The 27582-nt window shown below is 42.1% G+C and overlaps 1 protein-coding gene across 20 annotated transcripts in view; it reads right to left on the bottom strand.

Moving 5' to 3' along the window:
* Positions 1-27582, bottom strand: part of STAU2 (staufen double-stranded RNA binding protein 2) — a 225159-nt gene that overhangs the window by 68547 nt on the left and 129030 nt on the right. For 9 of the 20 annotated variants that reach the window (XM_073330822.2, XM_073330823.2, XM_073330819.1 and 6 more), the window contains 2 exons: positions 21553-21666; positions 19382-19412 (listed from right to left, as the gene is read on the bottom strand). The exons of 3 other annotated variants lie outside the window; for them this stretch is intronic. In XM_073330822.2, coding sequence (XP_073186923.1) covers positions 19382-19412; positions 21553-21666 — 145 coding nt within the window. The remainder of the gene's footprint in view (positions 1-19381; positions 19413-21552; positions 21667-27582) is intronic. 8 more of the 20 variants (XR_013635293.1, XM_078851506.1, XM_078851507.1 and 5 more) reach the window with 3 other exon arrangements.

The raw sequence follows: 27582 nt of genomic DNA, 5'->3' as shown, positions 1-27582 counted from the left end.
TTCAGCATAGCTCGGTTGTGCAATCCTCCCTGGCATGTCATCAGACTCTTTAGATGGTCAGACCTTTTGTTCTACAAGGGCAAACAAGGCCCAGAGAGAAAGTTTTATATTAGGTGCAGCTTTCCTTCACAGTGCTGCCAATGCACCTCAGACTTGAACTGCAATAACCCTTAATATTGTAGCAACTGGCTCACAGACGATAGCAACAAATCCTGCCATATCGTGCTCTCCGTGCAGTGGAGATATGATGTGGACAATGCCCACTAGGAATTAGAATGAATCCACCAAACATTCCTTACTTTTCCTACACCATCTTTTAAAAGTAAGATTTCAAGAAGTGAAAGTTTATTACATTCACCATTTGTGAAGCCAATTTCCCCAAAATATCTTTGAAGCCACCCCTATCCAGACAATGCCCCTTTCTCTCTTGCCTAGCTCCCTTTTAAGCCCACACCACTTTATACAATGATTATGGAGATTAGAAAACAATGTCAAATGGTCCCTCCTGGTTTTAATACTCTATTAGTTTAGTGATTGTCCCTCACAAACATGTCCACATGCACAACGATGTGCATGTTCTCGCACACATTAATTAATTTGCTTATTTATTGTGAGGCATAATCCTTTTAACTGATGTACACTGGAAACCAAGGCCCCGATCCTGCATTGATGGACTGATGCACCTGTGCAGAGCCTCACTGATATCATAGAGCTTCATATGGGCACAGAAGTCTGCCCACATAATTGACAAAGTGGTATAGGCAGTGTTGTTATATGTGTGTTGGTCCCAGGATAATAGGGAGACAAGGTGGGTAAGGTAATATTTTTAATTGGACCAACTTCTGTTGGTGAGAGAGACAAGCTTTTGAGCTTACATCCGTGTAAGTTCTACAGAAGTCAGCTCTATCACATGGCCCCTTCAAGGAAGGGGAGGTTGATTACGAGATACGGCAACCCAGGAAAAGGAATGCTTAGGTGTATAACATTAACCTGCTGAAGGCCTGGAAGGGACAAGAGAGCCTCCTCATGACCCCACTCCCCCAAGATCCACAACTCAGACCTCAGGCCTTGGCACCAGGAGGCTACACACCAGTACCTGCCAGGAAGGACTTTCAGCCTGACCGAGAGCAACTGGTACACATCAGTGGTCAAATTATTCCCTGAGCTGTTTTTGGTGGTACCTGGGATATAATGTGGCATAGGGATAAATATTACAATTTAGCGATCATTTCACATCAGAAACTCATACAAGTGTATTGTGGTGGGAATACTTTACTGCATTAACTGTTTAAAAAGAGTGTTAAATATTTAGGAACTATACTAAGGTCAGAGTGATTTATTTAACAACTTTACATTGAACTGATGGCCACACACAATTGAAGGTTTATGCTCCCAGTCATCAATTCAAGCTACTGAAATTGCAGCTCTTGCAAGCAACAGGTGTCCTGCTTATTTAAATGAATGTGCAGAGGGTATATTAATTGCTCAGGGTAACTAAATTATATGGCATTGAATCTGTTCTGCAGCACGTGTCTTATTTAAGTGGATGTGCCTTTATCAGGTTGCAGTCAAACAATCTACTGTATTAGATTTACAAATGTTTAACAAGATGCACAGGTGATAGGCTGAAAAGTCAACAGAGCTTCAGCAGCTGTTGTACAAGACTGAAACATGCTGACTAGGCATGAAAGTAGGGCTTAGAGTAGAATACTTAAAGGATAGTCTGCCTTATGTTGGTATGTAGAACACATAACACATAATATAAATAACTATGATATACTGTACTTTCTATGTAATTTTTACTCAGTGTAAGCAATTTGGGAGACAGAGTGCTCTATATTACCCACACCGAGAAGTTCCAGGTCTCCTGCCTTCCTGAGCCTAACCATACAACATGATTTTAAAATACAAAAGTAAATGAAGAGTTCTCTCACAGACAGCTGAAGATGAGACTAATGCTGAGGGATTAAATTTTTCAGCTACGGTGGACATGGGATGAAAAAAATCATATCTCGGGAGAAGGCATTTTGGTGTGTATGGATGGAAGAGCGGGAGGATTCTATCTGAAGGTGGTATATTAAGTTAAATGGCCCTTGTAGCCTGCCCTGGATGTCACTACTCTTCAGTCACCAATATCAAGTGGCCAAGAGGTTTGAACAATATTGTCACCAGCAGGGGATGTGGTGGTGTAGAGGATATGATTGGTTGTAGGAGATTATGCCCTTTGATCTCTGTAGAGGTGGAGAAGGAGAGCCCAAGCAGAGATATAAAGAGTAACAGAGATCAGGCCTGATTGAGAAGTTTAATTTTCAGGACATTGTTTTGGTTTGGCTTGATGTTTCCATATTGATATTTATATCACTGCTATGTTGAGGGAAAAGCAAGTTACAAGAAATGTGTTTTGTTACTGACTAAAGTTGCTGACATTTGTCATCATCCTGATAGCACAGTATGAAGAGGAGGTGACCAGCGCTCTGTGGAGAAAGAAGTGGTTCAGGACTATTTAGAAAAGCTGGACGAGCACAAGTCCATGGGGCCGGACGCACTGCATCCGAGGGTGCTAAAATAGTTGGCGGATGTGATTGCAGAGCCATTGGCCATTATCTTTGAGAACTCATGGCGATCTGACGAGGTTCTGGATGACTGGAAAAAGGCTAATGTAGTGTCCATCTTTAAAAAAGGGAAGGAGGAGGATCTAGGGAACTACAGGCCAGTCAGCCTCACCTCAGTCCCTGGAAAAATCATGGAGCAGGTCCTCAAGGAATCCACTTTGAAGCACTTCGAGGAGAGGAAAGTGATCAGGAACAGTCAGCATGGATTCACCAAGAGCAAGTCATGCCTGACTAACCTGATTGCCTTCTATGATGAGATAACTGGCTCTGTGCATGAGGGGAAAGCAGTGGATGAGTTATTCCTTGACTTTAGCAAAGCTTTTGATATGATCTCCCACAGTGTTCTTGCCAGCAAGTTAAAGAAGGATGGGCTGGATGAATGGACTATAAGGTGGATAGAAAGCTGGCTAGATTGTCGGGCTCAACGGGTAGTGATCAATGGCTCCATGTCTAGTTGGCAGCCGGTATCAAGCAGAGTACCCCAAGGGTCGGTCTTGTTCAATATCTTCATTAATGACCCGGAGGATGGTGTGGATTGCACCCTCAGCAAGTTTGCAGATGACACTAAACTGATTGATTGATACGCTGGTTGATATGCTGGAGGGTAGGGACAGGATAGAGAGGGACCTAGACAAATTAGAGGATTGGGCCAAAAGAAATCAGATGAGGTTCAACAAACACAAATGCAGAGTCCTGCACTTAGGAAGGAAGAATCCCATGCACTGCTACAGACTAGGGACTGAGTGGCTAGGCAGCAGTTCTGCAGAAAAGGACCTAGGGGTTACGGTGTCTGAGAAGCTGGATATGAGTCAACAGTGTGCCCTTGTTGCCAACAAGGCTAATGGCATTTTGGGCTGTATAAGTAGGAGCATTGCCAGCAGATCAAGGGACGTCATCATCTCCCTCTATTCGACATTGGTGAGGCCTCATCTGGAGTACTGTGTCCAGTTTTGGGCCCCACACTACAAGAAAGATGTAGAAAAATTGGAAAGAGGGCAACAAAAATGATTAGGGGGCTGGAGCACATGATTTATGAGGAGAGGCTGAGGGAACTGGGATTATTTAGTCTGCAGAAGAGAAGAATGAGGGTGGATTTAATAACTGCTTTCAACTACCTGAAAGGGGGTTCCGAAGAGGATGGAACTAGACTGTTCTCAGTGGCACCAGATGATAGAACAAGGAGTAATGGTCTCAAGTTGCAGTGGGGGCGATTTAGGTTGGATATTAGGAAAAACTTTTTCACTAGGAAAGTGGTGAAGCACTGGAATGGGTTACCTAGGGAGGTGGTGAAATCTCCTTCCTTAAAGGTTTTTAAGGTCAGGCTTGACAAAGCCCTGGCTGGGATGATTTAGTTGGGGATTAGGTCATGCTTTGAGCAGGGGGTTGGACTAGATGACCTCCTGAGGTCCTTTCCAACCCTGATATTCTATGATTCTCCCTTCTAACATTGTGGACCAGTTACTGTGAAAGCTCTGTGTCCTAATTCTTGAGGCTGACAATTTCACTGCAAGGCCTTTCTATTTTCACAGACTTTTGGGAGGAGGGAGGTTGAGGATTATGATGGTTGGTTGGGGAAGTTGCTGTTTGGTAGGACAATCTGGAGGGAAGTTGTTGCTGTGACTTTTGAATTTTTATTCCTTTGATTATTTCTGTTTTAAATTCTATAACATCTAGAACTATGAAATGAAGGTTACTTGTTGTAACTGGAGTTCTTCAGGATAGTCTCTGCATATTCACTCTCTTGGGATGCAGTGCAGCTCGGACAGTGGAACCCTCTGGTAGGAGTACCTGTTAGAGAGCTCACAGGCCCCTCCTATCATTCCTTAAACATCTGAGCATGTTCTAAGGGCAAGGTTATGAAAGGAGATATAGCGCCATCTGCTGCCTCAGTTCCTTTCAACTGAAGCAGATGGACAGGCATGGATCTCTTGGATCCATAGCTTCTGGGTAAATGCATTTCCAGTTCACTGTTCTTTTAGAATAGTTAGTTTATAGTTTATAGTTATTAGCGTTAGATTAAATTTTTAGGATACTTTTTAGATACTCATGGGACTCAGTACCAGTGTCGATGGTGGATCTGAAGATGAAGAAACATGGCTTTAAAAGATGTACATCATGCCACACAGTCTTCCCAGCTTCAAATGCCCACACAAGATTTCTCAGGTGCCATGGGGAAGAACATTCTCCTTTGCATTGTGCTACCTGCAGCACATTCATGCCCTGGGACCAGAAGGAGAGAAAAAATAGATTCCAAGCTCTCTTATTGCAGGAGGCTTTGACTGGTGGTATGGAAGAGATCTGAAGGAAGAGACTCAAACTTTAAGGTTAGAAGCGAACATCATGATTATCTAGTCTGAGCTGCACATTTCAGGCCACAGAACCTCACCCCACCCCCTCCTGTAATAGACAGGAGGCCTGACTCCAAGTACTTCCAGATTGAAGAAGACTAGTATGGTAAAGGCGTTTGCCTTGGCACCAACCTTCAGTTCCAGGTCAACTGAGCTTTTGGCAGCTAAGTCATCTGATCTGGCTCCTAGATGCTTACAACCCTCCTCTGTATTAAAATCTCAGATACGAAGAAGTCATCAGAAACGAGTACTTCAGTTTGTTGAGTTCCCATTATTAAAGTGATGGTGCAAGTTCATGCAGATCTGCAATGTGTCTCAGAGCTGACTAGCTTACCAATTAAGATAATGAAGAGATCAACTGAGGGAAAAGTCTGATATGGAACATTGTATTGGATATGTCTCTAGAGACCATACTACCACTGCCCAAGACTCCAACCAGTTCTCCAAGAAAGACTCTCTCACCTTTACCCCTTTTACAAATTCCAACTTCCATTATATCACCTATAGTACCATTATCAGATCACATTCCGAAGAGGAGTTTGATCTGGTTATGATTTCAAATATCAATCCTTTTCCTTCAAAGCAGGGGCTTCAGTTTGAGACTCAGAGACATCCCCTGCCTCAGGTAATGAGATGAACTCAAACTGGATTGGGAAGGTTGGCACAGGCAACCTTGGATGCCATGGGCATGTTGGCCAAATCCCAGTTATCCTTACTACTCTCAAAAGTCAGGATGCCCAGTTCCAGATCAGTCAAAACCTAGATCTACAGATCCGAGACACTTGGATCCTGAACATTTGGAACAGATAGTCAGGCAGTGTACCCCTAACTTGGTACCTGATAAACTTTCTGAGGAAGAAGAGGATCCATCCCATCAAGTGGAATTTCAGCAACAAGAGCAAGAGTTTGAGGGTGATTCTTTCCCCGGCAAGAGTGTGGGTGTTGTTTCAGCATCATCTCCTTCTGAGTACAACTAGTGGACAGAATGGTGACAACTTTGAAGTTACCATCAGTGCCTTTAGAGGAAGCCACCCATCCAGTTTTTGACATCTTCGGTACCACTACAAGAAACAAAGTATCTTTACCAACACTTTAAGGACTTTGGCAACCAGCTAAATCGGTATGGTCCAATCCAACTTCCTGTCAGCCAATTTCAAAGGTTAACAAATTATATCCAATGCCTTATGCGGAATTCTCCGGATTTTGTGTTCATTCTAATTAATTTTTTGTAGCAGCAACACTCCAAAGATCTAAGACTGGTCATTTACATTTCACTCCTTATAAAAGAAAAGGTAAAAAGTTAGATTCTTTAGAAAATAAATTATTCTTTTCAGCTTCTTTGAACATTAGAGTGACCAATCACCAAGAGGTCATGTCAAAGTGCCAATTCTGCCTTTGGGAAAAGATTTCTGTTTTCACCAAAAATCTTCCAGAGTATCAATGGAAACTAGATAATGACCTCCTAAAAGAAGGTCAAAACGTTGCAAAGAATGCATCTGGGGCTACTTTGATGTATCAGACACTGCAGCCAGATTGGCTGTTTCTTCCATAACTCTCTGCAAACATGAGTGGCTAAGGGCTCTCTCTCAGCCTGTAGAGACAAAGTCTAGAATAGAGGATCTTCCTTTCAACAGAAATGGTCTATTCAGTGTTAAAACTGATGAAGTTTTAGAAAAAGATGAAAGAAACACAGTCTACCACGAGATCTTTGAAATTGTTACAAGCTTTTACAAGAAGAACTCCTGCTCCTATGTTTAGATATCACAGGCATTACTGTGTTGTTGTTGTTCTTCATTTTACTACACTCAGAGAAGACAGCAGCAACAAAATCAACAGCAATCCTTCTCTCAGTTTCAACAGAGTAAGAGATCCTTCAAACTTCAGATGACGACCAAGGCCTCTTCAGCTACATCTTTGTTGACTAATGTTACACTGCAAGTTTGACATAAGGTTCAAGAGCTGCAAACCAATCTTGGAATATTCTACCCTTGTTTTTTAGAGACCAGGACTATGAATAGGTGTTTTTAATTATAAATGTGAAGAGTAAGTAAATATAATTACATGTGTGAGTGTGGATGGACACACACAGGCTTGGGCATTATCACAGGCATCATTTTGTAGTTCTGTAACAGGAGCCAAGAACATATGAGATGGCATTAAAAGCTTGACAATCTTGATATACACCTTGCTCTCCACCTTTGGGGAAGAAGCTACTCTACCACAGAGTCCAAGATGAGCTCCAGAGAAGAATAAGATTTTCAAAAGTGCCCAAAAGTATTAGAATAAAAAATCTGAATTGAAAATCAATGACACTTGTGCTCCTAACTCAATCAGGTGTTTTTGAAAATCCCTCCCAAAGCATTTTAACATGCCAATGCTTGCTTCAAAGCCACAATGACCTGAATATTTTGCACCTGCATAACACTTTGAGATTTTGCAGCAATACTTGAAACCTGATCCAATTCAGACTGCTTTGAAGCAAAATCCTTACTGGTGGTGGGACAATCATTCAACTTTGGAATTTATTTAAAGGCTTTGTGATCTGCCTGAGAGTCAGACTTATTGGAGAGGTTAGGAAAGCCCTACAGCACTCCACCCATGATCCGATGGCAACATCTGAACAGATTCAACAGTGTTATGATACTCGAGAAGGCAATATGTTTGCTCATCTGTCATCAGCTTCTTCTGATGGTAGCATTTTAAGCCAATTGGGCTGTGTTTTCAGTAGGCCAGTCTTTATTTTCCCTAAAAAAGGAAATACTGACCACTATGAAAAATGCAAACCCCGGAAAACCTTCCTAAAGAGAGCCCAAAGCAGGCTAAAGTAAAAACTACGAAAATTTGAAACTGAAATATATCTATATATTTTTATATATACATATTTTTTCCAGCTGCTTTCCTCTGCCCTTCATGGGCAGCACTGTATCAGTGCTTCGGGTTCACAGTTGCTTTAGTGCAAGGAAGCTGACTCCCTTGTTTCTGAATTTGATAAAATGATATCAGTTAGTCCAGTCTTATAGAAGGCCAAAATAATCTGGAACAATTTTTCTATTTAGCAAATGTGAGGGATCCTGCTGGTACAGAAACACTAATATATGAATGTAACCAGTGATGATCTGAGCTGGACAGTAAAGGACTAGAAAATGGGGAAAGCACCAGTACATTATAAAGGATTCTGCACAGCAGAGAGTTACCTTATGAAGATTTTGGTAATCTCGAGTTTCCAAGAAAAAAGGGGGTGGTGATTCCCTCTTCTTTTCTTGGGTAAAGTGAAGGAACCTTGAGTCAGGAACCACTGATTAAAGAAAACCTAACATAACAGGTGAGGTGGTACAATTGGCATTTGGTTGGGAGATGGAGCCAGAATTTAGGTTAGAAGAGGCCTAAGGTAGGATGCAAACACCACCTGTTTCTCTGACAACCTTAACACCTTTTCGACCCTTACCTTATACCCTGAGCAGACAGGTGCTACGAGTAAAAGTGAAGCGAGTTTGAACAAACTATTCCCAGCAAAAAAGATTTAGATTTGTTTCTTTTTTTGTCCTTTTGTAACGTAAGTTATACAAAGTTTAGCTGTTCCTGTGTGATTATTAACAACTCCTGACATCTTTGTCATAGCACTAGTGTGAAAAAACTGACAATGAAATCCTGGTTGCTTTGAAGTCAATGGCAAAGCTTCCTTTGACTTCAATGGGGCCAGGATTTCGTCCTCAGTTTGTAACTGGTCTGCATGGATCCAGCTGGCATATGATAGAATGATTATGTAGTTAATAAACTATGCCACCTTGTTTGCACTAGGTAAGTTCATAATGTTGGTCAAGCGACTTCACTAAGTAACAAGAGAGAAAACCTGATGACAAAGACTGTACTGGCAGAAACTCAATTCTTCAGTGTGTGGCATGTAAGCAAATAGTTATTTTAGCATGCAAAATGCTTATGTAAATACTACGTATACCTCAGGTGGTGGGTGTGCTGTGTTTATATGGCAATTATATAATCAGTTTGCCTGTTGAGCAACTTCACTGGGTGACAAGTGATTAAGCAGGTTGTCAATGAACAGATAATGGATTACTTTGGTTAGCATTTGGAAAGTGCCACGAATAGCTCGGGCACGTACTGCGTGCAGCTTGGGCGGGTAGTAAACTAAACATTGAAGTGTGGGCATCAACAATTTTTTAGGGACACCACAATCTGCCTAAACTGGATGAACCTATACTCTAAAACACTAAAAGATTAACAAGGTTTTAATTGTTAATAATTTTAATATACAATGCATGAAAATTTTACCAGATGCCTATCCACTGGTTTAGTAGGTTTTGTCTTCCAGATGTAGCTATTACGATGAGGTTACCACCACCACAAAGGTTAAAAGGAAAACTCCCCACTGAGAAGCGAAGTCCCAAGCCAATCCCAGCTTCTGGGAAAGGTGGGAGGATGTTTGGGGGCATTCCTGGACTCTGCTTGTGACTTCATCTTTGTTCTCAACCTTTGTCAAGTATGGGGTCTGATAAATATGAAGTGCTACCCATTTCTAACTGCAGAGCTTCCTGTCTCTTACACTCTCTCCACAGCTTGCAGCTGCTGTAAGGGAGGAGGGTCTCCACCACGCTATCTATCCCATCGAGCTTCCCTGATGCTGTGAGTGGGGTGAGTTTCCTTTCCTAGTGGGGAGGAGGAAAACAGGTCTTTGTTCCCCAGCCCCTCTCAGTAATCTCCATCCCTTCTAAACTTCTCCAGCACTGTCCCTGCAGCTGCTCCTTGCCATTCCAAGCAGCAGCATGAAAGTAACACCACTCTTGAGTTTCACTGCTCTTCAGATGGATTTGAACAGTAACAGTGAAATGTACGAATCTTGAAACTGTTTAGAGTTGTGGTTACAAACTACGGACAGCAGACCACTTGCTGGTAGAGACCTGGCTAATTGCACATTGCTGGCTCCTCTCCCTTGCTTCCACCTGCTATACTGCAGTGAAAGACAGCTAAACATACATTCAATACTTTCTTAATATTATTGTGTTATATAAGCAATTATATAGCTCCCACAGGGATTTTATTTGATGTTATTTCAAGGGGAAGGGATGTAGTCAATGGGGCAGTGGGCCTGATTCTCAGTTGCCCTGCACTATGTCATTCACTGGTGGGAACTGTAAAACACTGCCAGCTGAGAATGATGGTATTTCATACCCACTCTGCACTGGTGTGAATGAATGTATGTATGCAGAGCAATGGGGTATCTGGCTCTGTAGCTCTGTTAAGACGTGGGTTACACCATGAAAGTGTTTGGGAACCACCGAATGGGATCACTGGTACTCTCTGTCTGCATGCTCAGAAAGACAATGCTGCTTTGGTTTACATTCTGCTCTCACTTGGAAGGTAATTAGTAACTTATTTTTTATTAAATGAAAAATTAAATTCTGCACAAATAGATGTTTTTGATCTCATGCTCTCCAGGGAAAGCTTTAGTTGCTGCCAGAGAAGAGCAAACGCTCTGTCATGTACATCCAACATAAAAAATAAGACAGAAATTGAGTTAATATAAAACAGAATACAAAAAAAATAAGGAGAGAATTAATGTACTAAAGATTCTATCCACAAATGCAAGGAGCATGGCAGACATGCAGAAAGTACTAAATAACAGACTATGATCTAGTAGGCATAACTAAAACCTGGTGGGATGACTCTCAGAACTGAAATGTCAGTATAAATTGGTATAGCTAAGGCTGAGAGTTTGTCATGGAGGTCATGGAAGTCACAGATTCTGTGACTTTCCATGACCACCGTGACTTCTGCAGCAGCTGGTGTGGCTGGCCCGGGGGCCACCTAAGCAGCTCAAGCAGTCCCTGGGCCAGCCGCACCAGCTGCTGCTAGGGCAGTCTCAGGCCACCGCGCCTCCCTCCCCCAGTAGCAGCTGGAGTTTGGGTGTGGGAGGGGGCTCAGGGCTGGCGAGTGGGAGGGGGCAAGGGCTCTAGTTGGCGCTTAGCCCGGAGGACTCCCGGACGAGGTGACAGGGCCTTGGCTCCTAGGCAGAGGTGTGGCTCTGCGCACTGCCTCCCCCTGCAGGCACCACCCTGCAGGCACCATCCCATTGGCCAATGGGAGCTGCAGAGCTGGCACTCGGGGCAGAGGCAGCGCGCAGAGTTGCCTGGCCACGCCTCCACCTAGGAGCTGAGGGAGGGGGATGTTGCCACTTCTGGGGAGGCACGGAGTCAAGTAGGGAGCCTGCCACCCTGCGCTCCTCCCCCCAGCACCCACAGCGCCCCCAGGATGCCCACCCCGCTAAGATTTAGTCAAGGGTATCTAGTATAAGTCATGGACAGGTCACGGGCCATTAATTTTTATTTACTGCCCGTGACCTGTCCATGACTTTTACTAAAAATACCTGTGACTAAAACGTAGCCGTAGGTACAGCTTTTAGGAGACAGAAAAAGAAGAGTTTCAGAGTAACAGCCGTGTTAGTCTGTATTCGCAAAAAGAAAAGGAGTACTTGTGGCACCTTAGAGACTAACCAATTTATTTGAGCATAAACTTTTGTGAGCTACAGCTCACTTCATCGGATGCATACTGTGGAAAGTACACAAGCTCTTTTTATACACACAAAGCATGAAAAAATGGGTGTTTACCACTACAAAAGGTTTTCTCTCCCCCCATCCCACTCTCCTGCTGGTAATAGCTTATCTAAAGTGATCACTCTCCTTACAATGTGTATCATAATCAAATTGGGCCATGGCTTCAGGGGGATCGTTCCCTTCACACTAGAAATAAAGTAATAAACAGACTAATGTACAGTACTGCCAACTCTAAGAATTGTAAGTTAAATCCCCCCGAATCATGGGACTGGTTTAAAAATAATGAGATTTTAAAGAAACAATACATTGCAATGTGCTTTGGTCTGCTGCCTGAGCTGGTAGGAGGAAGCTGACCACCCCCGATATACATGAAATTATTTCACGTTCAAAATTCAAACTTACATGCACAGTATTCTCAACCCAAGTGTTCAAAAATCATGAGTGAGGCCTTAAGATGGTCTTAAAAACCATGAGATTTTATTAAAAACAATGTTGTTAGTTCTTTAAATTTGTTGTCTGGTTTCTGAGCCTTCAGGGTGCACTCAGTTCATGTTTTCCAGCTTTTCTCTGCAAACACAATACTTTTTTTTTTTTTTAAATGAAAGCTGGGATTCTCTCGTAATCAGATGATTCTTAGAGCTGGAGCATTAAGAAAAATGCCAAATATCACAAGATACACATTAAAATCATGAGCATTGGCAACACTGCATGTACCCATAATGTACACACAAAAACATGGGTATGCAGGATTCACTGCGCTCAAATAGGTTAGGGAGCTGCTGTCTTCATGAATTCACAGACTTGAATGCCAAAAGGAACCATAAGATATTCTAGTCCGACCTCTTGCATATCATAGGCCACAGAATTTCACCCAATAACCCCTGTACTGAATCCAGTAACCTGGGGTTGACTAATGCATAACTTGGGTCTTCCTGAAGCATATATCCCAGAAAGGCATCCAGTCTTGATCTGAAGACTTCAAGAGATGGAGCACCCAACATTTTCCTTGGTAGTTTGTTCCAATACTTAATCACCCTCACTGTTAGAAAATGTAACCTTTCTCTGTTAGATTAAAGAGCCCTTCTCCCTGTGAAGGTCCTTATACACGGTTACCAAGTTACCTCTCAACCTTCTTTTTCATATGCTAAACAGACTGAGCTCTTCAAGGCCGTCAAATCATTTTTCTGGCTCTTTTCTGAAACTCCTAATTTTTCAATTTCTTTCCCTCTCTATCCATCTTCCTCTTGCCTTCTTATACTCCATGGCCCACTCAGGCTTGCCCAGTCTGCTGTTCTGCACCTCTTCACCATATTTTCCCTTACAATCTCCTACCCCTCAAATTCTCCCATCTATGTCACATATTGCCCTATACCTCCAGTTTTCATTCTGCCTCCCGCATCTCTCTGCAATCCCCCCTCAGTGCCCTCTAACAATCCACATTCCTCTCTCCTCTTAGCTTCCTGTTCATTTCCAAACTATAGAGCCTAGAGACTATCACCATCCCTGAGGGCAGCCTGACCTCAGTCCCACAAGAAACTATAGGGAATTATGGTCAATTTTACGAAAGGCAGCCTCACTTCTGCTTCCAGCTTCTGTAGGGAAATAGTGACCGTCTTAACTGAAGGCAGCCTATGACATAAGTTCTATTGGAGATTTAGAAAAAAGTTTGCAAGGCTGCTGGTGAATGCTGGGAGATTGTGAGAAGCTATTAAAAAAACAAAATATATATTGGGAAACTCAAGATATTAGAGCTGACAAAGCTGAATACAGGAGAAATGCCAGGACCAAGGGATCTGGGTCATAGGCTAGGTTGGCAAGGATATTAGAGAAACAAACCCCTTTTTACTATTTGTGAACACAGAATAACATTAGCTCTTAGGAACAAATTGCAATTTTTGCCTTTGAAAAACAGAATGGAAATGAGCATAAGAATGGCCATACTGGGTCAGACCAAAGGTCCATCAAGCCCAGCATCCTGTCCTCTGACAGTGACCAATGGCAGGTGCCCCAAAGGGAAGGAACAGACAGGTTATCATAAAGTGATCCATGCCCTGTCACCCAATCCCAGCTTCTGGCAAACAGAGACTAGGGAAACCATTCCTGCCCATCCTGGCTAATGGCCATTGATGGACCTATCTTCCATGAATCTATCCAGCTCCCTTTTGAACCTTGTTATAACACTGGCCTTCACAACACCCTCTGGCAAGGAGTCCCAGAGGTTGACAGTGCGTTGTATGAAAAAATACTTTCCTGTGTTTGTTTTAAACCTGCTACCTATTAATTTCATTTGATGGCCCCTTGTTCTTGTATTATGAGGAGTAAATAACACGTCCTTATTTACTTTCTCTATACCACTCATGATTTTATAGACCTCTATCATATCCCCCCTTAGTCACGTCTTTTCCAAGTTGAAAAGTCCCATTTTATCAATCTCTCCTCATATGGAAGCCATTCTATACCCCTAATCATTTCTGTTGCCCTTTTCTGAACCTTTTCCAATTCCAATATATCTTTTTTGAGATGGGGCGACCACATCTGCATGCAATATTCAAGGTGTGGGTGTACCATGGATTTATATAGAGGCAATATGATATTTTCTGTCTTATTATCTATCCCTTTCTTGATGATTCCCAACATTCTGTTCGCTTTTTTGACTGCCACTGCACATTGAGTTGATGATTTCATAGAACTATCTAGAATGACTCCAAGATCTCTTTCTTGAGTGATTTAAAATGATTTCTTCAAAGCTGATTTTTGACCAAATGAGGTAAGCCGCAGCAGCTAGGGGTTTAGAATGCAGACCATTCTAATGCCAATCATATGATCCATCCCAACTAGTACTAATATACTTTTTTTTTCCTGTTTCACCACCATTTCAGAAATGTTTATTTGAATATGAAATTGCTCAAGTGAGTGCAGTATAATATCAACAGATTATTATTAACAACTTAGCCTTAGACCAATGAGCAAAAATCCAAAATGTATTACAATAAAACAAAACTAAATCTGGAATTATACAATAACAACAACAACATATAAATAAAGATGAAAAAGGACATAAACAATTAAACCATATATGATCACCATGACACATGCCTTTCCCTTATTTTAGTGGCTGACCATGCAAATAGGGCATCTGCTCGAATCACAGATATATCATCAGATGTCAACAAATATTCTAGTTTTTAAGAGGTCATAGAAAAAGGTATCCGGGACAAAAACACAGAAAGTCATTTTGACCTCAAGTGGCAATACAGATTACAGTGTAATAAATAACCAGTAGCGTCTTCCTCCTGCCCTCAGTCTCATGGACAGAGTCTGTTACATTTCTCAGTGCCAGTATATTGGCCTTCTAAGTAAACTCTCTGCATGGATTGAAAACAGAGAGCTGTGAAGGGCCTTCTTAGCAAGTTATTGCACAAACTATCTAAATATCTGGCAAACCGGTAAGTCTTTTTAACAAGGGGAAACCAAGGTGACATATCTATAATAGAAACAACTGCCTTATACTATTGCTTATCAATATCCTCTATTCTTGACTTGATTATGGAGTTCTCATCTTCTCATCCGATGAAGTGAGCTGTAGCTCACGAAAGCTTATGCTCAGATAAATTGGTTAGTCTCTAAGGTGCCACAAGTACTCCTTTTCTTTTTGCGAATACGGACTAACACGGCTGTTACTCTGAAACCTCTCATGTTTAAACTTCAACCTAATTATTTCTCATTGTGACACCTAGAGAATGCAAGGAATTTTGAATATATTCTAACCAACAAAATTTACACGAGAAAGTCCTGCTGAGCTCTTCCTCTAGGCAAGTGCTGTGGGTGCATACCATGGGTGTAGTTTGGGAGGAACATGGGGGGCATTGCCCCCCCCCCAAACTGCAACCCTTGGGCAGGCACAGAATTTGCCCCCACACACAGCCCGGTTGACCTGGCTGGAGCTGCCTCCATGCCCCCAAATACAGAAGTCAAACTATGCCTATGGTGCATACTGTAATTATAAAGCCAAATATTAATATTGCGATGTTGCACTTTGGGCAGAATAGAACCCATGCCTAACTCGGCTCCAAGAAAAGCAGCAGGGGTATTATTTGGGAAACTGAGGATCTTCCTAAAGTATTTCTTTTAAATTACTTTCAGTCCCATGGGATCATTCCATTGCCATATTTCTGTGCTGTACAAAATTTGAGCACATACCTTAGACACAAAACACACTAAGGGCAGGTTCAACTAACTTACCCCCACGGGTCCAGGTAAAATGCAACATAGCGTGGATTGAATTTGAGGCTTTTTCTTTCATTACCTGAAGATGTTGATCCCACACACCATTTTGTGAGAACCAGACACCTATGTAAGGGAAAGAGCTAACTTGTTCAATATATTGCTCATCAATCCTCCATTTATGTAACCACCATCTTCAGCTAAAGACATTTACTTTAGTTTTTGAATAATTTATCGAGAGGCCCTCCCACTGGCAATATGAACGAAATGCATTTAATAAACTCTTCGGGCCCACTGGTGTTTGTGATAACAAAACCACGTCATCTGCATATAATACGACAGAGTGATTCACGATTTTAGGGGGACAGAATTGATCCTTTTTTAATGCTAAAAAACATGATAGATATGAAAATTAAAACAAAAAGGGGCTACAAAGACAAGCCTGCTGAACCTCCTATGTAACTGGGATGGAATCAGTTTATTTCCCACACAGGCCTATACTTTTCTGCCCAATCCTTTAATCTCCCCAAAAGCTACCTAGTGTAAATTTTTAAAACAACATCCAATACACTAACTGGGCAGTAATTGTACACATCATTGGAAATGGAAAAGACTGATTGACTGGAAAACTGCTGATCAACTCTTAACACACTTGAAAAATCCACTCATGGTGGGTTACAACTATACTGCTGGGTAACCAACCTGCTTTCAGACATGCATAATGAAAGATGTTCCTAAGTTACAAAGGACAATGGAGACCCAGAAAGAAGACTCCAGCCTCTAAAACGATAGCTAAAGAGTTGGTAGGGATCTTTGCCCGAGTGAGGCTATCAAAGGAGATATTAACAGACCAAGGTACCCCATTTATGTCGAAGCTAATGAAGGACCTCTGTACGCTGCTCCATATACATACCCTGAGAACTTCAGTCGATCATTCGCAGACCGATGGGCTGGTAGAAAGGTTTAACTGAACCCTCAAGGCAACGATAAGGAAAGTGGTAAGTCGAGACGGGAAGGATTGGGACACCCTACTACCCTATCTTATGTTTGAATCTGGGAGGTACCTCAGGCCTCAACTGGGTTTCTCCTCTTTGAATTATTATATGGACGCCACCCCCATGGCATACTAGATATTGCAAAAGAAATGTGGGAAGAGGAACCCAACGAGGGGAGAAATATAACTGACTATGTGTTGCAGATGCGAGAACGGATAGCCCGGGTCACCCCTATTGTACGGGAACATTTGGAAAAGGCGCAGGAGGCCCAGTGAACCCATTACAATCGCCAGGAAAAAGTCTGACAATTCCAACCAGGGGATTGGGTGATGGTGTTGGTACCCACAGCAGAAAGCAAGCTTTTAGCCCAATGGCAGGAGCCCTATGAGGTGGCTGAACCCGTGGGGGAAGTAACCTACAAGGTGTGGCAGCCAGGACGCTGGAAACAAGAACAAAATTATCACATTAACCTCTTAAAGCCTTGGCACCAACGAGAGGCGTGTGTAGTGGCTCAAGAGACCCTGATCCAGGGAAATAATATGCAGGAGCAGATCAGGATACCCACTGATCTGACACCAAACCAGAAGAAGGAGGTAACTGAGATGATCAACCAATACCAGGACGTGTTTTCAACCAAACCAGGCTGGACCACCAAAGCATATCACCACATTATCACAGACCCTGGGGCAAAGGTAACTTTAAGGCCCTATCAGGTGCCAGCAGCAAAAAGGGAGGAGATCAAGGCAGAGGTAAAAAGGATGTTGGAGCTGGGAGTCATCGAAGAGTCCCACAGTCAGTGGTCAAGCCCGACTGTGTTGGTGCCCAAACCTGATGGCACCACTAGGTTTTGTAATGACTTTCGCCGGCTGAATGAGATATCCAAATTTGATGCATACCCCATACCCTGTATCAATGAGTTAGTTGACCGCCTGGACAATGCCCGATTTTTGACCACCCTTGATTTAACAAAGGGATACTGGCAGATTCCCCTTGCCAAAGATGCGAAAGAAAAGACGGCATTCTGTGCACCAGAGGGTCTGTTTCAATATACTGTTCTTCCTTTTGGACTGCATGGGGCACCTGACACCTTCCAGCATCTTATCGACAAGCTCCTACGGCCCCATACCAGTTATGCAGCAGCATACCTGTATGATGTGATTATTCACACCCCCGACTGGGAAACCCACTTAGGAAAGGTGGAAGTGGTTCTGGACACGCTAAGACAGGCTGGCCTCACAGCCAACCCAGCCAAGTGTGCTATAGGGCTAGCCGAGGCTAAATACCTTGGCTACATTGTAGGAAGGGGCATGGTCAAACCCCAACTAAACAAACTAGAGGCTATCCAAAATTGGCCCCGGCTGAATCGGAAAAAGCAAGTCCGGGCATTCCTGGGTGTGGTGGGGTATTACCGATGATTTATTCCCCATTTTGCTACCAGAGCGAGTCCCCTGACAGACCTGATAAAAGCCCGGGATCCAGACATGGTGAAGTGGACAGATGCTGCAGAGAAAGCGTTCATGGATCTACAGACAGCCCTCTGCAGTAACCCCGTGCTTATAGCCCCAGACTTCAACAAAGAATTCATTTTACAAACAGATGCATCTGAAGTAGGATTGGGAGCGGTCCTATCACAGATGGTTGGAGATGAAGAACACCCAATCGTCTACCTCAGCAGGAAACTCCTCCAGAGAGAGTAGAAGTATGCCATGGTTGAAAGAGAGCGCCTAGCTGTGAAATGGGCCATGGAAACACTACGTTATTACCTTCTGGGATGACGGTTTACCCTTGTGACCAACAATGCACTCCTCCAGTGGATGCAGCGAAATAAAGAGAAGAACGCAAGGGTGATCAGATGGTTCCTGTCCCTACAACCTTTTCAAATAACCATACAACACTGGGCTGGAAGCCACCACGGCAATGCAGATGGCTTGTCACAAGTACACTGCCTGACGTCCCAAGTTGCCCAACCCCATAGTGTTGAGCAGAGGGGGGCGATATGTGACAGGGTCGGGCCAGATGGCTACAGGAGAGTAATTGAAGGCAGATATATTAGCCCCAGGCTAAGTAGGTCCCTTTTCCCAGGCTCAGTAAGTCCCTTTTCCCAGAACAATCAGGAACCTTCTGGAGACAATTAAGACAGGCTGATTAGAACACCTGCAGCCAATCAAGAAGCTGCTAGATTCAATTAAGGAAGGCTAATCAGGGCACCTGGGTTTTAAAAAGGAGCTCATTTCAGTTTGTGGTGTGTGTGTGAGGAGCTGGGAGCAAGAGGCACTAGAAGCTGAGAGTGAGAACGCGGACTGTTGGAGGACTGAGGTGTACAAGCATTATCAGACACCAGGACGAAGGTCCTGTGGTGAGGAAAGAAGGTGTTGGGAGGAGGCCATGGGAAAGTAGCCCAGGGAGTTGTAGCTGTCCCACAGCTGTTCCAGGAGGCACTCTAGACAGCTGCATTCCACAGGACCCTGGGCTGGAACCCGGAGTAGAGGGCGGGCCCGGGTTCCCCCCCAAACCTCCCAACTCCTGGTTAGACACAGGAGTCGTCGACCTGGACTGTGGATTCAGAAAAATGGCCAAGCTGAGGGCTGCCGTGAAGCTCCAAGGTGAGCAAATCCGCCAATAAGCGCAAGACCCACCAAGGTAGAGCAGGAACTTTGTCACGCAATCCTATCAGGTCAGAGAGGAATGAGAGAGGAAAGAGATTTTTAGTCAGACTGTTTAAAACTCTAATGTTGTTCATTTTATGTTAAATTACTTAACTCAAGCTTCTGATAAAAAAATTGGGAGAAAAGTTTTATTTGCTAATGAGTCATTCTCCTCTGCCACTTCAAATGGCAGCTAGGAATGCTTCTTTTCCAGTTTTCTAGTTCCCCCAAACAACCACAGGGCAGGCCATCCCCACTCTGGGGCACCACATAGGGAGGAGTTCCCTCAACACCTGGAGGAACATAGAGAGAGAGAAAACCAGGCTCTCCATAGATCTAGTGGGCCATCCCGCCTCTGGGATAACAGCCTTTTCCTGCTGCTAACTAGTGTAGGTAGTCCTGTAGTTCAAGTGCAGGTACTCAAGTGTACTGCAGATTCAGGGTTCAAGCCTTGCTGATGTTGCATAATAGCAGATCATTCTTACAGCTGTACATAATATTTCCTTTTAAAAACACTTAGGAAATTACATTTAAAAAAAAACTATGGTAAAAGAACATTATTTAAGTTCCAAAGTCAAGCAAGGTTAAGGAAAGCCAAATTTATGGTTGCCCATGCAACCTTAATTCTACTCCTTTTTGCATATGCATTACGACATAATCTTTAATTATATGACCACATATTATTGTTTTTCACAGGACCTCTGTCTAATTCAATGTGCAGAATGGACACAGAGGCGGAGCAAATTAAGGTTGAATAAGCAACATTAAATCTGGCAATTCCTAACTTTTGAGTGCTTGACTTTTCAACCTAAGTAACACTGTTTCATCATAGCTTTTTAAAAAAATTTAATTGTTTAGATAACTTTTAAGATGATTTCTATTTAGAAGGTGATTTTCTGTTTACAAGCCATGCTGTCACCTAAATAAATGCCAAGCCAAGGTTGAAATGACTGGTAGCCCATAATGCAGTTGTTACCAAATTGACAGGGACCACCTCAAATCCTTACAGGGTACTGATAGGTCTAAATATTGTATTTGAGACATAACTAGGTTAAAAAGTGGTTTTTACTGAAAGATAAGCTGAGAGAGTTTGGAACAGTATAAACAACTTGCTGGATGAAATGAGAGGTTGAGAGGAATGTGTTTGTTGAATCACTAACATATTTACCGTAGTTGACCATTGCAGTAAAATACCACATAGTTGTGAGTCACTACTTTATGAACAGGAAGAATCCTCAAGCTATCACAAAAATAACTAAAAGGATTCGTTTATGTTAACAGATAGCTCCCTACAAATTTCCATTTAATTCTTTTAACCTAAAACATGGCTAAGAGTGTCTGAATCTTTTCCCAAACATAACTAATTCTGATCATTGCCAAGAAGATGTCCCCTTCTTCTCCCTGAAAGAATCTTACATTTAGGCTGACAAAGTGTATGACGTATTTAGTACAATTTAAAGATGACCTGCAAAAGCAAATAAAAATTGCTTATGCCCTTTTTTGTTTTCTTCTTATATACCCAGGGTCTGAAAAGTGCGGTATTTGGTTTACAGTTTTATTCAACTTGTTTTTTGCAATAGAAATACCTGAATTATCAAAGTCTTGTCATCTTCCATGTTTTTATAGAGGACTGTATTGGAGGACTATAGAACTAGAACGGAAGTCTCCTCAGATCTCATCTGAACTGGCAAGGGAGAAGGAATGATTAACAAAGAAAAAATTTGTCCCAGGTGTCTGCCAGAAGCTTGAGTTAAATAAAAATGAACAAACAAATTTGAGTTTTTCTCAATTGCAAAGCTGCCAGTCTCTTGTCACTTACGATGCTATCATTCCTCTATTTCTCCAGTCATCCATAAAATCAGGGTAGATAAGACCTGGTGTTACTAACATAAAAAAACAACTTAGCAGACCCCTTACACACCAGTTTAAACCCAAAACAGTCAGGTTTTCTTTATACATCTTGAAGAAGCAAAAGAGGGCACAAATGTAATTTCTTCTCCTTTGTGGGTCACTTTAAGGGTTTTATTGTGGCAATATAGGCAAACAGTGGTGGCAAGAACATGCCATAAATAAAGCAGTATTTGTGCAAATGTGAGATTTAGTAATACTAACATCTTAGTTGGCCTTATTAAATAGATATGTGTGGGGTGAGGGTATTATACCTGGTCATGGCTGGCTTCAATGGAGCTTCCGATACCATGGAAAGTCATCTGCACAGGAGACAGTGTCAAACAGGTCATACACTCTTTGCCATTTTGTCTATCACTGTAGTGTACCTATAACAGAATAACATACGTAATCTGCTAAACACCAGATTGCATAAGGGAGTCATGCTAAAATAATCTGTCCCTTTCCAACAAATCTGTAAAGGAATTCAAAAGATTTACACTGAATCCAGTTTTAATATAAAACAAGGAATGTGCAAAATATTCTGTGTATCCACATGCTCAACTGGGGACAAATTTCAGTTGTTAAATCAGTTTGTTGGTCCCTCTTTAGGCACGATGTGCTGCAGAGTTTAGGAACCTTGAGGCTCAATTAAGGGTGTTGTTACAGACCTAAGAAACTAGTTCCAAGTTTCAGTTTTGAATCTACATGTTATTTTTAATAACCTTTCATAGATCAGTTAAAAAACTTTAGTGTAAATTACTCTGGTCTCCACAGACTTGCACTGACTAGAGCTCGTTGGGAATTTTTCTATGAAACTTTTTTTATCTGAAAATGCCAGTTTATCACAAAAGAAACCTTTTTGCAATAAAAGGGTCAGTTTCAACAAATTTCTTGACAGAATGTTGAATAAAACCTTTTGAAATTGCTGAAATATTTCATTTTGACATTTTCTAAATGAAAATTCTGGTTTTCCAGTTCAAAAAGACTTTTAGTTTAGAACCTTAATCCAGTTATAGTAAAAACATTTTTAAATGGTCAAAAATGAAACATTTCAAAATTATTGAAACAAATTTGACCTGAAGTGAATTTTTCAAAACAATTGGCCAGAAGTTAATCTCTCCCTCCCCCGAACACACACATTTTTGATGCACAAAACTTCTGAAGATTTCAACTTCTCATTCCCATTTGGGATGGGAAAATTTATTTTGAAATCTCAAAAATTTTCAGAGGATGGAAAAACCATTTTCCATCCAGCTCGGGCACTGACATTACTTTTAAATTTTTCACTGCAATGTGATCTCTATTGAAATGCACTGATTGTTTGACATTGCAATATGGTTATCATAGATATTAATTTGATATCAATTTTTCTTTGTAATCAAATCAAAATGACTCATAACATGGGGAAGGAAGTCACATTATTTTTAGAGTTGTCTAGCTTATTAATCTCGATTGGTATCAAAAAGCACACACTAATCAGATTCTTGAATGGCATATACAGGAAGATACTGGTCCTACTGGATTTTCCCCTTTGCCTTCTGGTCACCTTAAAACGTCTACAGAAAGAGAACCGCCTTCTATCTTGAGGCAAAATGAAGTCAAGCATCTCCAATGTTCTATTAGTAGGAACAGGATATGCCATTCATGCTGAACTGATGAAACATTACAATCTGCTTTGTAGCTCCTGGTTTCTTGACATGCAGATAAAGCACTTTGTTCTACAAGAGGGGTGGAATTTAGTTTATGGTGGTAATTTACATTGGTTACCTGACCCCTGTCAGAAATGGAAAGGGAGATTAGCCCTACTGGAGACAGACATTTTAGGCTAGTACCTATTTACAGCTGTACGGCTATTGGGGAAAGGTTATGTGATAAAGCCTCAACTTTACATTTAGGCTAGAAATTTGATTATTATTATTTCTGTGGACAACTAGAAGCCATATTAAATGATACCAAATGTCTGTGGAACTGATTGAGAGATATATAACACTGGATTGTGCACTGGGTAATTGTACGCCTTGTGCCTAATTCTTCTCTCTTACTGGATAAACTGGGAGTAGTTGAATTGAGGAGTTACACCAGTGCAAAACTGGTTTAAGTGAGAGAATAATCATGCCATCAGCATGTTGCAGAGTTAACCTTATTGATCATGCTGACTGTTGCATATGTGTGGCCAAATGGGCTCCATGAGATCTATAATGTGGATTTTCCTTGTGCTATGCATAAAAATACTGATTTCACTCAACCTCTTGTTACAACTTTCTGGATCATCCCTCTCCCCCCAGCCCCCGCATCCACCTCCACAACATGTGCCTACTAAATTGCTTATGGCTGTCTGCCAGAAAAGCCATACTACTTACTGAGAAACCACAAGAGGCCTCTTCACATATACAATGGCTCAACTCTGATTGATTGAAAGAGTTATGAAGGTATGAAATTGGGATTACAAACATTAACTGAAGTTCTCTAAATATCAGGACTACTGTTATTACAAGAATGTATCAGGAATCCATAGCCATGGTATCTAGTTGCAAATCCAAATACTGCTGAATATATGGTGTAGAATGGGCCTGAGAAGCCTCACAGGATGACTCTGCACCTCCAGCATGCTACAGAGCAGGCACCAGGATTTGGCCGCAAATAAGCCAAAACTGATATTAACCAATAAGTGCTACTGTAATCACACACACACACAGCGGAACAGATACATATCCTACAGTGCGCAGGGAGTTCTGGAGCAAGGAATTTTTTTTAATGAGAGTATATGAACAAATTCGTTGATCATAGAAATAACTGTGCAAATGTAACTAGCTACTAGAACAAGAAATGTGATAAACTCAGCATTTTAATTATCTCCCTTTCTGAGCTAAGCACTGCTGAATGAGCTTCGTGATGCACGCTGGCCTAGTCCAAATGGGTCGGCCATTATTTAGAAGTTTCTCAGCCACTCACAGTCTTCAAAACATCTCTTGCCAACACAAGACATGCTCAGTTTAACCAGATTCAACATTTTCTTCATCAATCTTCCATTTCCCTGAGCTAGGAACTGATGGTGCTGGGGAGTGGGAAGGAAACAGAACATAGTCGTTTAGCCAGATTTCTCTGGCCTGTCATACAGTCTGCAAAATGCATTCTTTGTCAGAGAGAGATCTATGTGGCAGTTGGAAAACAACTGTATTATTGGCTTTGTTGGGCTGAAGTGGCTCACCTGCATAACATATGGGAATACGAGCACTTCATTGACAGAATGCAGATGGAGGAAGGTAGCCGACTATAGATGACTACAGGGATATCAGGGAATGAAGGAAGGAAGAACTGGCTGCTCTGTGGGGCAGAGAGTGGCTGCTGACCACCCCGGGCAGCAGACACTGCTCCATCCTCACCCAGGCCCATCTAAGCCAAGAACTGGTATACAATACTGGCAGCTCGAAGAGAGGACCAGATCCCAATGGCCAATGAGGGGGAACCACCTGTCTCCAAGCCTGGAAAGCTCAAAGCTACCACCCCCAAGAGGGAGAGACAAAGGGTGGTAGTGGTCAGGGACTCCTTTCTGAGGGGGATGGAAGAGTCCAACTGCCAACCTGATCTGGCATCCCAGGATGTGTGTTGCCTGCCCAAAGCCCACATGCAAGACATTATGGAAAGGTTGCTGAGGATTATCCATCTGCTAATCCATGTGGACTCTAATGATACTGCGAGGTAGGACCCTGGGCAGATCATCAGGACACGCACATCCTGGAAAGGAATGCATAACTGCACAGATGACACTGGCAGGAGGCTTGGACTTCTTTGACCATGGGATGCTGCTCTGGGAAGGAAGACCGCTGGAGTTCACCTGAGCAACAAGGAAGAGTACCTTCACGAACCAACTTGCCAACCTAATGACCAGGGCTTTAAACTAGGTTCACAGGGGACAGGTGACAAAAGCCCACAGGTAAATAAAAAAAAGTGACCTTGACACAGGGCTGGGAGTTTGTGGGAGTGTGAGAACGGAAAATTACAATAGGTTCATAGGAGCAACAAGAGGGAATACAATGGAGTAATCTGCTCAACATCTTAGATGCTTATAAACAAATATGGGAGATAAACAGGAAAAACTGAATGTCTTAGTATACAATCTAAATTATGACTTAATTGGCATAACAGAGAATCTGTGGGATAAATCTCATGACAGGAATATTGGTATAAAGGGGAATAGCTTATTCAGGAAGGACAGGCAGGGAAAAAAGGGAGGAGGTGTTGCATTGGACATCAATGTATATAGTTGTTCTGCAGTCCAGAAGGAAGTGAGAAGCACAGCAGCTGAAAGTCTGTGGGTGAAGATAAAAGAGGGAGGGAAAGGGGTAACGTTGTGGTTGCGGTCTACTGTAGGCCACCAAATCCGGAGGGTGAGGTGGACGGGGCATTTCTAGAACAAAGAACAGAAATATCCAAACCACAAGACCTGGTAGTAATGGGGGACATTAGTTGAAGGCTGACCAGGTATTCTTAGCAGCAGCCTCAGAATGTGAGATTGGGGAGTGGCAGTTGGAGGCTGGCCAAGTGCTCTGAGAGTGTTTACATTGTAATTACTAAGATTAATAACTACAATAATACTTTGCATTTGAAGTTCCTAAGTGCCTATAACTCAAGGGTCCCAAAGTGCTTTACTAATGTTCATCTTTACCATACTTGTCAGGCAGGCAAGTACTATTTGTGCAGAGAGGTTAAGTGACTGGCCCATATTCATTCAAGGAATGAGTGGCAGGCTTCAGTTCCCTTTTTTAATACACTGACCATGTTCATTCTCCTTATATTTAGGAAGTAAAAATAAAAAGATTATGAACAGCAAATACTGTCCTGGTTCATTGCTTCGTTTTAAGGTTTAGTGTTTGAAATAAAGAGAAGCTCAAAAATGAGCTCAGGCCACTTTCAGGAGTAAGCAGCTACAAAATTCAATTTAGTAAAATTTGAAGTATTTTGTCTAGGTTTTTTGTTTTATAAATAACAGCAGCCTCTGTAAGGAGAAGTATCATGAGTCTGGTAAAGGAGTGTCTGTGATAACATAATGATGCTAATGGTTGTAAGTTTCTGAGCAAAAATTCCAGAATCCTGAGCAGATTTGGGCGAATGTGTGTGTTTCTCTGCAAGTAACCTGCTACTGAATACACTAGTAAACATCCAAGACACCAGATTCAAATCATGGGCTATATCCTGGCTGCCTCCTTCTCACAAGCACACATCAGGGGTGTAGTCACATATTCATGCTTGTATGCTCTTTGTTGTGACAGTGGCAAGTATGCACCACCCTGCACAGATTATTCCAGTGAGGAGCACAATCTATAGGCTTTGACTGTGTGTGCTGTGTGCAGGGCCATGCTGGCCAGAATATGGATGCATATTAATATTGCTTTTGTAGCATTTGTGTGTGTCAACTCTGAATCCACGTAATAACTGGGCCAAAATTTGGCCCTTGTTTTTACTACTCTGTTACTAGAAAAGAGTTAAATATTTTGAAACACATAACATCCCATCAAAGTAGAACATACAATTAATGTTCACTATGTTACAATGGAATGCAAGATGATATAGCCACATTTTTTCACTTTGCAGACTAGTTTAATAATGGAAAATCCGAGTGAGGCTGTATAAAAATACATCAGAATTTACAGAGTTGTTATAGGATTACTACTAATGTAGCACTACTGTTAAATTTAGCCTTCTGTTACTTTGTATAGTGATATAAAAACACGTCCCTTGATTCTTGAATCTAGTTTTACTGTTATGCCATTCACCAGTTACACATACAGTAGTGACAGTAATTGTCAAACAACATTGCAGGATTTACCTCACACCTTTCAACAACTCAGTTTACAACAAAGGGCCAAAATGCAATTACGGAGATACTACACCTACTAACCATGGCCCTGATTCTGCACAAAGATGTATGTGCTTAACTTCAAGCTCATGAGTAAGGGTATGCCTACACTACAAAATTAGGTCGATTTTATAGAAGTTGATTTTTAGAAATCGATTTTATACAGTCAATTGTGTATGTCCCCACTAAGCGCATTAAGTCAGTGGAGTGCGCCTTCACTACTGTTGCTAGCATCGACTCATGGAGTGGTGCACTTTGGGAAGCTATCCCACAGTTCCCACAGTCTCCGCTGTCCATTGGAATTCTGGGTTAAGCTCCCAATGCCTGATAGCGCAAAAACATTGTCGCGGGTGGTTTTAGGTCATCAGTCTCCCCTCCCTCCATGAAAGCAACTGCAGACAATCATTTCATGCCTTTTTTCCTGGGTTACCTGTGCAGATGCCAT

Source organism: Lepidochelys kempii, chromosome 2 (assembly GCF_965140285.1).
Source record: "Lepidochelys kempii isolate rLepKem1 chromosome 2, rLepKem1.hap1, whole genome shotgun sequence".
Classification (NCBI taxonomy): domain Eukaryota; kingdom Metazoa; phylum Chordata; order Testudines; family Cheloniidae; genus Lepidochelys; species Lepidochelys kempii.
The sequence above is the reverse complement of the archived record's forward strand: the minus strand, read 5'-3'. Positions and strand labels throughout refer to the sequence as shown.